Source organism: Cyprinodon variegatus, unplaced genomic scaffold, assembly GCF_000732505.1.
Source record: "Cyprinodon variegatus isolate N-32 unplaced genomic scaffold, C_variegatus-1.0 Scaffold1322, whole genome shotgun sequence".
Classification (NCBI taxonomy): Eukaryota; Metazoa; Chordata; class Actinopteri; order Cyprinodontiformes; family Cyprinodontidae; genus Cyprinodon; species Cyprinodon variegatus.
In genome coordinates this window covers 167,656-180,099 of record NW_015151775.1, presented here as the reverse complement: position 1 = coordinate 180,099, position 12,444 = coordinate 167,656, and the positions used below count along the sequence as shown (strand labels likewise).

General features: G+C 37.6%; 1 protein-coding gene across 1 annotated transcript in view; it reads left to right on the top strand.

The window, feature by feature from the left end:
* Positions 1 to 570: 570 nt before the first annotated feature.
* The window catches only part of LOC107102800 (ribosomal RNA processing protein 1 homolog A-like), a 21,582-nt gene continuing 9,708 nt past the window's right edge, over positions 571 to 12,444 (top strand). Inside the window, exons 1-12 of the mRNA XM_015402231.1 lie at positions 571 to 781; positions 2,342 to 2,424; positions 3,572 to 3,629; positions 3,707 to 3,792; positions 6,263 to 6,324; positions 6,396 to 6,525; positions 6,840 to 6,904; positions 8,652 to 8,857; positions 8,946 to 9,046; positions 11,154 to 11,251; positions 12,106 to 12,125; positions 12,222 to 12,365. Of these exons, the coding sequence (XP_015257717.1) occupies positions 655 to 781; positions 2,342 to 2,424; positions 3,572 to 3,629; positions 3,707 to 3,792; positions 6,263 to 6,324; positions 6,396 to 6,525; positions 6,840 to 6,904; positions 8,652 to 8,857; positions 8,946 to 9,046; positions 11,154 to 11,251; positions 12,106 to 12,125; positions 12,222 to 12,365 (1,180 nt within the window). The 5' untranslated portion in view covers positions 571 to 654. The remainder of the gene's footprint in view (positions 782 to 2,341; positions 2,425 to 3,571; positions 3,630 to 3,706; positions 3,793 to 6,262; positions 6,325 to 6,395; positions 6,526 to 6,839; positions 6,905 to 8,651; positions 8,858 to 8,945; positions 9,047 to 11,153; positions 11,252 to 12,105; positions 12,126 to 12,221; positions 12,366 to 12,444) is intronic.

Genomic DNA, 12,444 nt, shown 5'->3' with positions numbered 1-12,444 from the left:
GTATTGATTGAACAAAAGTCAGACAGACAGCCAGACTTAACCTAAAGCAAACAAGGTAGGGAGGATGGTGGTAATACAACTTATATATACCAGAGTAAAATGTAAGTTTGGTTAAAAAGAGAAGAGTCATTGGGCATTAGATGACAAAAAGGAAAGAAACATGGAAAAGAGTTGGGAGACAGAAAGGTACTGTTACAAAATCCAAATAAAAAAGGAGGAATATAAAGAACTAGAAGAAACATGAGGAAAAAATATCTTCCTTGAAGTAGAAAGTACCTTATTCAATAGGGCAACATCAACATGTAAGAGTTGGAAGATGTGAATAAATATAACTCATTAAGTTGCTTTGAAATGAATCTAAACCTTACTGGCTGACTTTAAAAATACTCAGGAATGCGAAGCCGCCAGTCCAAATGTGATTTGACAGGGTGATTTTATAGGATTTGTATTTCTACTTTTGAGCGTCATTTGGTCCACTTGCCAGTTGGTGGCGGCGGTATGCAGCATTCGGTTGTTTTCGGACCGCCATTAAACGCAACGAAGAAGAAACTGAAGCACGAAAGACGTCATCGGCCCGCGCCGATGTAAAAAAAAAAACGTGTGAGGAGAGAAGCAAAAAGGATCGCTGGAGATTCCACGTGAAAGTGTGAAAACATGGAGGCAGTTCAACAGCCGGAGATACAGCTGGCCCAGAGGTTAGCCTCCAATGAAAAGTCCATCAGGAGCAAGGCAATGAAGAAACTACGGAAATACATCAATGTCCGCTCACAGAAAGTCGGAGGTAGGCGACCCGGGGGAAACAGGGAGTCGTTGTAAAATTGGATTTTCGCGCTCTGTGGTTTTCGTATATTTGTGAGGCTATTCTCTGCCTGTAGACTGAGGGGATTTGCTTTAACTGCTTAGGGACCATTTATAAAATTTACTGTAAACCAAAAGATCTTGGATGCATTGTGACTCAGTTGAAGAAAACCAACGTTGAGTTATTCTCTTAGACAACAGAGGAGGTATTACCTTATTTAATCTGTTTTCAGGATTTTCTATGTAAAATAAAATAAAAAACTTTTATTAAAGTTTAGTAGTATGGATACCATTCACATACATCAGGCTACTTCGATCAGCTGAAAATTCAACTTCAAAGCCTTCAAGCTACAGTCAAAAGGAAAACGTTTATTTTAGCTGATTAATCTGGCTTATCAAAAATGTAAAGAACATGTGCAGCAGGTCCAGTTGGGGGCATTTCTCTTGCACCACTGTCACTGTTGTTCTAATCATAGTGACAGACATGAAGTAGTGAGCCAGGTAAACCAGTGGGGCTGGAGCAGCAGCCCATTGTGCACAGAGGATGGATACTTTCTGTACTGTAAGCATACTACACCTTAATTCAGCCAAACAATAATCAGTTTGAGGAATTTGACAGAGCTGCTAAAAGAAAATGGTAATAGTGAGCATGTTTTAAAAGCTGAACTGCTATAGTTGTTTACCAGAAAGTTCACATTGAGTAATGCAGTTAAAAACCTTCAGCTGATGTAAAACACTGATGATAATTAGAAGATATTTCTCCTATTTTTAGCTTCCCTTGTTTGGCATCCTTTTTAATCCAGAATAGAATTTCACATTTCCCCTGTCAAGCATACAGCCCAACATAAACACGCATAATCATATATCAGATATTGAATTGTTCAGATCTCTCGGTCTGCAGGTTTACTAGTGGCTACTAGAATATATAAAAGTAGAATGGAAGAAAGATCTTTTAGTTATCAGGCTCCTCTCTCATGGAACTAAGTAGTTTTAGTTGGTGAGACAGACACAGTCTCTACTTTTAAGACTAGACTTAAAACTTTCCTTTATAATTAAGCAGCAAAAAAAAAAAAATATATATATATATATATATTTTTTTTTATATGGTTAACTTGATCTTTCTCCTAAACATAATTAGTGGCAGAGCTTTTCCTGTGACCAAGTTTTTATGCTCTGTCATTTTCCAGACTTGCCTAGTGTGTCAGAGCTGAACTGATTAGCTTCGTTTCTCTCCTAAATTACGTCAGTAAGGGATGAATAGTAGGTCCTGTAAGAAGGCAGGATTTCTTGTGTTCAAACCAGAAGCACATTTTCTGCTGGGCCTTCTTAAAAGGATTGTGTCTCCTTATTTGAGTCTAGTAGAAGGATTTTTTCTCTAGTTTTTCTAGAAATCAATATGAACATAGCAGGAAGACTGCAGTGGGGATTCCCTGATCTACTATTAACAGAAATGTCCATCTGCTCAGGGTGTTTTAGTAAGCGGGCAGTATTCATACTCAGTCTCTTTTTCATGTTCTCTCGATTTACTGTCTCTGGTTTTTAGGTGCATTCACAGCAGAAGAACTTCTCAAGCTGTGGAAAGGTCTTTTCTACTGCCTGTGGATGCAGGACAAACCACTGCTGCAGGTTTGTCTGCACTGAGCTGCCTTTCATTTTCACTTCAACAAGGCTTTCCGTAGAGATCATGAAGCTTATTTATTTCTTAACATACTGCAGAGTATGCTAAGTTCCTGAATAAGACATCAAAGCACCTCCTTGTTATGTGGAAGAAATAGATATTTACATTTCTAGGGCCCTATAAAATCTGTTTTATTTTTTCCCAAATTCCATTTTTTCCATTTAAATTTTTTGAAAATTCAGTTTTTTCTGTTTTAATTTTTGCAATTTCATTTTTTTTTTTTACCCTTTACTGTTATTTCAGTCGTAAAAAGAATGTGCTTTAAATGTTAAGGATTAAAATGTACACAAATGAAATAGGAATGACCTTAGATTTATTTCACTGTCACGTAAAAGTCATGAGGGAACTGCTCAGCTCTGTACTCTGGGCTTAGCGTCGTGTTTCTCAACTTTTTCGCCGAAAGCGGAGCTGTGGAGATCGACTTCGCCATTTTTTCATTGTTTTGATGGAGGAGGGGGAGCGGAAATGATGGAGCGGGAGGGGTTGTGTCGCCCAGATTTGCGTCCCCCGGTGTGCATTTCCCCCCGATGTACGTTCTTCTCCCACACAAAAACAGAATTTCATTTCAAATGTAGAAATTCCATGTTTACACTAGATTCCGCGCTAATTTGCCAATTCCACGACTCCGTCCACGATTCTGTGATCGTGGAAATTATAGGGCCCTACATTTATGTAGTTTTATATAAATATGTGGTTTGAATAACTGAAATCTTTTTTTATCTGATCAGTTGCCAGCAGTAAATGATCTAGCCATCCAGCTTATCACCTTTGATCATTGCTTCATTACATAGTCGTATTCATGCTGGGTATAAATGATTGCTTCAAAATCAAAGACACAATCTTCATGCTCATTCTGAATCTCTGAATTCTCCTCATTCACTCTAAATGCAATCATCAAAGGATCATTATACCTTTAGGTTCAATAAACTGACTGTAAAGTGTCTAGAATGTGTTGTGCTATTTAAATACTCTGAATTGAATAGTCGCTGTGGTTTTTGTGTCAGATTCTCATTATGTGGCTTACTGTCAGTAATGTTGTGGAATCACGGCTCTATGTTCTGTAAACATATCTACACATCCTCTCTATTTCCTAAGGAGGAGCTGTCCCACCAGATCTCCAAACTCATCCACAGCTTCCATGACATCGACAGACGTAGGTTTTCTGCTGCATCGTTGTTCGTTATACCAGAGACTTGCAGTTTCTACCACTTGACACAATTTTCTCTGCAGAGCTGATGTATTTGAAGAGCTTCCTGCAAACCTTAGAGCGAGAGTGGACTGGGATTGATCGGCTGCGGATGGACAAGTTCTACCAGGTTTGTGCCCTCTGCTATAGAAAAGCTGAGATTAAAACACTCTGACCGCTCATCCTGAATGTAAACTAGAGATTTGTTTCTGAAAAAAAATCTTTCCAAAGAAAACATTTATTTATTGGGGGAAAATCCCTTTAAATTGATCAAAGAGTCATCTGCTTTTTAGCTTGTCTTAGTTAGATCAGTTATGAACAGCGCTCTGGGCTTTTTCATGGAGAAGACCAGAGGTGAGGTTTGGTGGAAGCTGTTTGGATATTAATCCTCCACTCCACATGGACTTATAAACCTCCAACAGCCACTTTTCTCTTTCTTTTTTGTTTAAATGCAGTGTTGAAATGAGTTGGTCTACCTTCATGCATCAGTAGTTTAAGTAATAAATGAATAAAAACAGCAAATCATTCAGGAGCCAAGGCTGTGGTTCAACCTGAACTTTTAAAGATGTTTTGCTTGTTTTTGTTTTTTTATTTTCTGAATGGATGGATCAGAAGATTTGGCCAAATGTTAGAATTCAGTTATGATTTGGCATAAAACTTTATACTTCTCACATTAATGCCTATGGAACTGGCCCAATTTGTTTAGCATGCTTATTAAATTTTTTTTTTTTTTTTTTTTGAGAAATATTAATAAAAAGATGCCCATAAATGGGAAATGTTAAGAGTAAATTACACTTTTCCAGGCTATGTTCAGACCGCAAGCAGCAAAAGCAACAAAAACATGCGTGCTGCTTAATTTTTGATGCTTGTACAAGTTTAGTTCTGACATGTTACTAAAGCATCTCTTCTGCTCTGGCTGCTTGGTGTAAACGTGGGTCTGATGTGCGTTGGGCAGAGCTACTCTATCCTTTCTTTGCCTGTAACAATGACAGCTATATTTGCTGTGATCAGTGGGTTAAAAAGTAGTTTTAATATGTTTTTCAGTGAGAAAGTCCACATAAAAACTTCACCTGTGCAATCAGTTTATCCAGATTACCGTCCTCCATTCAAATATTATTTCACTTTGGGAGCCGCTCCGACCCTCACTTACTGGCATTGCACCGTCACTAGGAATCCCATTCAACAGCAGCCTTTGCGCAGTTTGCTGCGGCAGCTGGAAGGTGTATTTCATATAAGTAATCCAAGCTGCAAGCACCCGGATAATAAAAGCGAACATATTTTGCCGACAGATTTCGGCATATTAATTTAATTTAGGCGTTAATGAACTGTTTCAGAGGAGTGATCATAGTGATCTGTATCATTAATCATGTTTCTCTCACTGCAAGCACCCAGCTCAGCTTCTCTGATTGGTTGATGCAGCTTGTCGAGCAGCAAAAGGTTAAATTTTTCCAACTCCAGCAGCAGCTGCGTTTGCAGAGTGTCCTGCATGTCAGATGCTCACAAGCTCACAACACGTTGCTCCTGCTGCTCAAAATGCGCTGCGGGACTTTTTGCTGCGCCTTGATGAGCGTCAACCATTAACTTTGCATGTAAACTAGCTGCTCCTGCTGCTTTAGGTGTGAACGTATCATAAGGGGGAACCCTGAAGTGCTCCCAGCACAGAAGCGGGGAAGGAGGATTGACAGAAGAACAGACTGAAATCCTCAAGCCACATAAAGCCCAGCCTTTATACCAGATACTGATCCAGGCCCAAAATAAGAATCCATCTTCAATAATAATTTGTCTTTGATGCTAATTTTCCACTGATTGCTTCTTTCTGATGCACCTAATAGTGGCTAGCTTGAATTTGTTTTATAGACAACTCAAACAGGATTATTAAAAATTATAATTTCTACCGTTACCACCTGCAGTTATACTGCCTTAAATGTCAAAATGGCACCTCAACACTCTGGATGCCCGACGCTCTGGGCATTTAGCTGCTCTGCTCTTCTCCTTACTACCTAGAGAGTCGCTCGGCTTTATTTGCTTTAATGTGTTGGAAAAAAAGTTTTTTTTAACAGGAAAGTACAGTTTGATGCTCGATGTCTAGTTGCAAGAGTTTAGATTGTTCAGCTCTAGTCTCAGCCACTTTAGAGTCACAGCACACACAGAAACTTAAAATTGTGCAGCATTACACCTGTAAACGCCTTGAGGCGCGTCCAGCATTAACTTTGTGTCTAAACCAAATGCTCTTGAAGCTCAAAACGCGTTTGGTCTGAATGCAGCATTGCTCTGTTCCATAAAATCTCTTTTTTCATTTTCACCACTAGGCGTCCTTAGACTTGCGTTTAGCATCTTGTTGGTATGAAAATGCACAGGGTATAAAATGCAGTGCCTTAGGAAGTTCTATAAAAACAAAGAAGAGCAAATGAGTTAAAAGTTGGTGTATAAATAATTTTATAAGCTTTCAGCTGCATGATGTAAGTACAGTTGAGTGAAAGTGAGAACGTGTGAAGGTTAGAAGAAATGTTTGCATCCCTATTCCCTGTATCAATGCAGCCCACAAAGTTTTCACTTAAGGCATTCCCTTTACAAATAATCTTTTCATGTCTCCTCTACAGCTGGTCCGCTTCATGTTCAGACAAACTTTTGAAATCCTAAAGAGGAGCAATTGGGAAAGCAGGTAAGGATTTTTTAGAAAAAAATTGAACTGCTCTTCAGTTTGAAGAAAAATAACTGAATATATGTTTTCAGTTCCATTGGCAAGTTTTTGGAGCTGCTGAAATCTGACCTCCTGCAAAAAGAGAGCGAGGTGCCGTCTGGATTGCTGTTGCACATCATGGACCTTTACATGACTGAACTAGCAGCTGTTGGTGCTGCAGAGGTACAACCCACAACTGGTTGAATGATTGTGACCTAAAAACTGAAGTTGTTCTTGTTGTGTATTAAGTGTGAAGGTTATGTTGTGTAGAAAAAGCAAAATTCAATAAGTGGATATGGTGGTACAAACCGACCGGCAGCCCCTGCATATTCTGTCCCTAGGGTTTCTAGTTTTGATTAAAAATAAGTAGTGAAACTGAGGTACATCTTCCAGAATTTCATCGTGAGGATTAATGTTTGGATTGTGTGAACTTTTGCATCATTTCTGAACTGTTGCAACTTTGCTATAGAACTAAGAACCTTTTCTTTATTTTGCAGCTGACTGCCGAACAGAACCTGACTTTTATAGAACCTTTCTGCCGGAAAGCAGCAAAAACCAAGAAGTAAGTTTTCCTGTGTGCTCAGCCTTAAAAATGAAACCAAATTGATGCTTAATAGAAGCAATGCAATATGCTGGGTACCTTTGAGCAGGTTCTACGTCAACCCAAAATTAAAATACAGAAGCTTCATGGTATGAAGCAGCAGCTGCTTCAAAATGTTTGAGAAAAGAACAGAAAATAAACGGCTTTACCCTGAGATTCTTATTTAAATAATATAAAATTTTGACACACTACTTTTTATATTTAGCAACAAACTGCTTATAAAACCGACTCAATATATTTCCAAATATGAATAATAAAAATCACTAATGCAATTGATGTGGTTATATTTGGATTTATGAGGAAACTGAGTAATTTTTACATTTGGTCTGATGATATATATATTTTTGCTTTGCTTTTCCCTCATCTCCTCGACACATTTGACTAATTTTACTACCTGCTGCCAGCTGTTCTACTATGATAAAAAATCTGTAACACAACTAATCCAGAGCATGTTGGAAGTTAGCCATTGCTAGTTAGCTCTTCTATATCAAGGCAGCAACCAGCATCTTCTGACCTCTACCTTTAGGAGTGATGCAGTTCTAAAGTCTGCTCACCTCTGTTTTTACATTTCCTAAACCACTTGGAGATAAATCAGACCGTGGAAAAACGAGTGGCAGAAAAAGGAGAGTCGAAAGAGGAGATGAGGAAATGTAAAAAGAAGAGAGCCTCAAAGCCTTGTTTAAGAAAAAAAAAGAAAAACAGAAAATGTATACCTTTTTTTTTATGAAAACAAATGTATAAGGAAATATATATTAGTGATGGGTCCAGCAACATTGATACCTCGGTGCATGGGTCAAGCCCATATTGCAAAACACTGTATCAATTATCACTTATCTTAATTAAAGTTAATTTAGAATTGACTCTTAGTTTATTTATTGTTTTTACTATATTTATTGTTTTAAAAATGATTTAAAAACCTAGTCCACAAGCATCCTCAGTCACATTCCCACCTAAATTTTCACGTTATCATATATGTTGGCTGCATCTAAAATAACCGATATTTTCAATTTAAATGTAGATATGAAATGATACAATATAACCTCCAATAACTTCAATAATATCATTGCACTAGGTCATCAAATCAATTCAGTTCAGTCTGTCAAATAAGCTGCCTGTAGTGTACTTAAATGTCCAGCAGGTGTCAGTATTCTGTGAGACAGTATCAATACAGTTTGGCAATTTGTCCAAACGCTTCAAGGTTCCTCTTTAACCCATCACTAATATATATATTTCTGCTTTCATTTTTAATTGTCAGTGTTGGTCCTCCATAGTTTTCAAGAGTTATCGAATGAAAAAACATATATATATCTATATATATCTATATATATGTATATATCTATATCTATCTATATAGATATAGATATAGATAGATAGAGATATATAGAGATATAGATAGATATAGATATATATAGATATAGATATACACATGCACTTTAAATTGTTTTTTAATGAATGGTAATACTGTAATTGCGAAAATTTCCATTTTCGAAATTGGCAGATTATTGGCAGATTTGCCCTTATTTTTATGGAAATGCAACTAGTTTATCTTCTGCTGGTAAGAGATATTCTGTCTGAGGGAGTCCAGCCTCTTTAAAGGGAATCATGCAGTGCTGTCCACCACTGTGTCCATAATGTTCTTCATCACATTTCCCTAATGACTTTCCTGTTCATTTTGTCTATTTTCTTTTTATTTATTTATTTGCTTTAGCCAAACACTTTTCAGCGCCATCTGCAAAAGCTTTTTCAGCACCATCATTGACCAGGCTCCTTTTGCTGTAGAGGACTTAATGAAGGAGGTAAAAGCAGCCAGGATGTCAGAATCTGACTCAGGGCAGGAATCTGAGGATGACGATGACGAACTGGAGGAAGATGACAGACCCGTCAGGAAGAATCGAGCCGGGCAGCTGGACGATGGTATATCCTCCCACTCATGAGCACGCGCCTGCTAAACTTGAAGCATTTTTATTGAAGTGAATTGTACCACCTGGTCTTATGCTCTCAGAGAATGATTTGGAAGTAGAAGAGGAAAGTGAAGATGAGCTGCTTCACCAGTTGGAGTCTGGCTCTGAACTGCCAGATGAAGACATCGGACCGGTTCTCCAGGTGAACTTCTCTGTTTTTATATTAAATCTTTGTATTTTCCTTCAATATATTATGGGTTAAATGCAAGGCCACCTTGGTTAACCAGAATTTGTTCATCATGAACTATGTGACTCTATAGTCACATAGCTATAATGGCTTCATCTGGTCTATTCCTGTTTGGTAGTAATGGGTCCAACAACACCGATACGGCGGTGGATTTGTCGAGCTCTGACAGGAAAACCCAGTCGGTGTGCATATCGTTTTTTAAAAAGTCACTTGATCAATACAGGAGCTGTTTCAAACTGACTGACTCACTAAACATTGTTCATAAGCACATCTGTCAATGCAACAAATCTGCCAAGAAAATTCTGATCTTTTGTGGTTTATCATCAAATTAATCAAGAAAATTTGATCAGCCTCAGGAAAAAAGGTTTTAGCAGAGCGAGACCATTCTGATCTCATGCTCACTTAATTTTTTTCTGTTATCTGTTCAAATTTATGGATTGTCTAAAAATCTATCTGAAAATATCAAACATTTTCAATTTATACGAAAATATGAAATAAAACAGGAAATCATTAAATATGTGACGAGTGAATTTCTCCGCTGTGAGATCAATAAAGCTCATCTAATCTAATATGATTTTATATTATAGATAATCAAATCACTGTCAGTTTAGTCTGAGTCTGCCTGTAGTGTTTTTAAATGTCCAGCAGGTGTCAGTATTCAGTGACACAGTATTGACACTGTTTGCCAACATGTTGAAATGCTTCATGACGCCTCATGAATCCATCACTACTGTTTGGCTGCGACACTGTCCTGGTTGGAAATGTCAGCTGGGCCGCTGCCATAAACACCTCTGATTCCAGATGATAGACTTAGGGTTGTTTTTCATTGTATAGTCATTTTCTGTCCTTGACATGGGTATGAGCGCAACTTTACTCTGATCAACTATATCTGCTCTTTTTCATCCCTTTTCACATGAAAAAAGGCTCTTAGCTCATTTTTAACTGTTTCTTTCCTTGACAGAACCTCTTATGGAGCAAGTTTACCGCAACGTTTTCTAATAGAAATTATTTATTGATCAGAGCTTCTATGTTCCTTTTGTATTTCTGCTTCTGTCTCCTTGGATTCAGGATGGATATTCATGCTCTGCAGCTTTAACCTCATCTCTGAGCTGATGCAGGCAGTCTGCTCTCACTCCTCTCTCGCTGCTCCCTCCCCACACATGCTGTGATTGTTGTTGGGACCGTCAATAAATACCTGAACTAGTGCTCGGCAGTTAATTGCATTGGCAATTTAATTACAATTTTACAAATTGCAGAGGAACCAGATTTTGGTCATGTTGCATTTAACAAGAGAGACAACATTTATCTATGCAGTCTTTTAGGTAATATGCTTAGAGAGGGTTTGCCTCTACATAGAAAAAGGTAGAGAGTTGCAGTAAACATGCAGAACCATACATGCAAGTAGAAGTAACCCCGTTTTCACCAAGATTTCTGTACAGTACTGCAAAAATGGACTCTGGAGAAAAAAAGCTCAACTTCACAAGAAAACTGCAACCCTGAAATAAAACGAAAAGAAAAGAATGTGGTTGCTGCAAAGTCAAATTGAAATAAAATTGCAATACTAGTTAGAAATAATTGCATTTTTTACTTTAGTCAACATTGTTCAGTCCTGATGTGAAACCAAAACTGTGAACAAGCAAAAAATCCATAATCCATTTGAATCCTTTCATTTACTTCTTTTTTATAACTTTTCTATATATTGATTGGGTTTTTGCCCCATAGCTTTTAGGTCATGTAAATGACAATATAAGTGTATGAATGAATTACATTTTTTAAAGGAAATCATGATATTAAAAAAATAAAATTAAAAACATTTAATTCACTGACCTTTAAACTACATGGAGTAAGAGGAGTAAGTCAATAGAAACTGAAATTTTAACTTTAAATCAAAATTAGGATTTAAACGGATAATTTCCAGTTCTTCTATTTTACTTTGGTGTAAAGTGAAAAGGTCCTTAAGAACCTGCAGTGCCACTGTCAAAAGATTTAACTGTTCTTATTCCACTATTTCCATAGTTTACGTGATGAAGGTGGTAATAATGTGTGTTGGTGTATTTTACAGTTTAACTATAGTGATCTGGCAGACGAGCTGTTTAAGCTGGCGAGGCGGAAGAGCACGCCCGGACATAACAGGCAGAAACTCTACAAAATCATCAAAGTGTGAGTAGAAGCTCTTAATCAAGTAGAGAACTTCATGTTTTTAGCTCAGGGGGGCAAACCAAATTAGGCAAGTTATGTTTTGGTTTTTTGGTCCAAATTTTATGTAGTTGTTGCTTCTTTTTGCATATAATAGACTTGTTGGTGTTAGACTTCACGTTTCGACACTTTGTTCATCGCTTGCCTCCTGATCCTTCTTCTGTAGAAACCACTATAACATTAGCAGTGTCTGTACTTGGTGATGTAGAGGTTCAGCAGCAGCTGTAATAAAATGCATTCAGGGAGGAACATCAAATCCCCCGGATCTCCAAGGCTTTAGAATTGATTAACAGACTTGTGGTAATGATACGGGAATTAAGGTTGCTGAGATGTGGAAGCTGGCCAAAAACAAAGTCCCATCACTTAGTCTCTTCCTAACATGACCTCTAATAACATCATAATGCAAACTGCCTCATGTATGTGATGAACGGTTTGTACTTAAAATGAAATCTCGATTACAATGCAAATTGTATTTTAATAATAAAATTGATTAATAATCCAAGCTTTGGTTGCCTAGGTAATGCTTTGTAAACCATCAGCTTCACAGAAATCACAGAATTGGTCCAGACCTTTGTTTTAGAGTAATTTTTGTTTGTTTTTGTGGATAACAGAAAATGTTTTAGAGTCATGGCCGGTGCAAGTGGATGTTTCAGACAAATAACAGACGTGTAGATTGAATTCATTTCAGAAAGTGGCTGGCATAGAACAGAAGTACTGCAGGGATAGTCAGGGAAAAAAATATGTTTGTATTTTCTGATGAATTGAACATAATTCCATCATTTAAAGCTGATTTTCCCCGTCCTCTTGTTTCCTCTCAGGCTGCGTGATCTCAGTCAAGGTAAGAGGCAGAGCATTTTCCTGTTTGCACCCATAAAGTAGTTCACTAAATCTTGTCTGAACTCACATTGTCTCATCCTTTTACTTCCTATTCTAGGCACATTTCCACAGGATGAATATCCAGAAGAGGTTTCCACAGATGAAGATGATGATATGTTTGGCAGCAGGAAGAGGATGAAGAGAGCAGCTCCCAAAGGGGACAGGGGGAAACCAGCAGAGAAGAAGAGCAAAGTTGACCAAGGTGAGTTTTTAAGCTTTAAATACATTTAAACTTTCACATCAGTTCTGATTCTCCCTGATATCGATTCAATATGGATTAA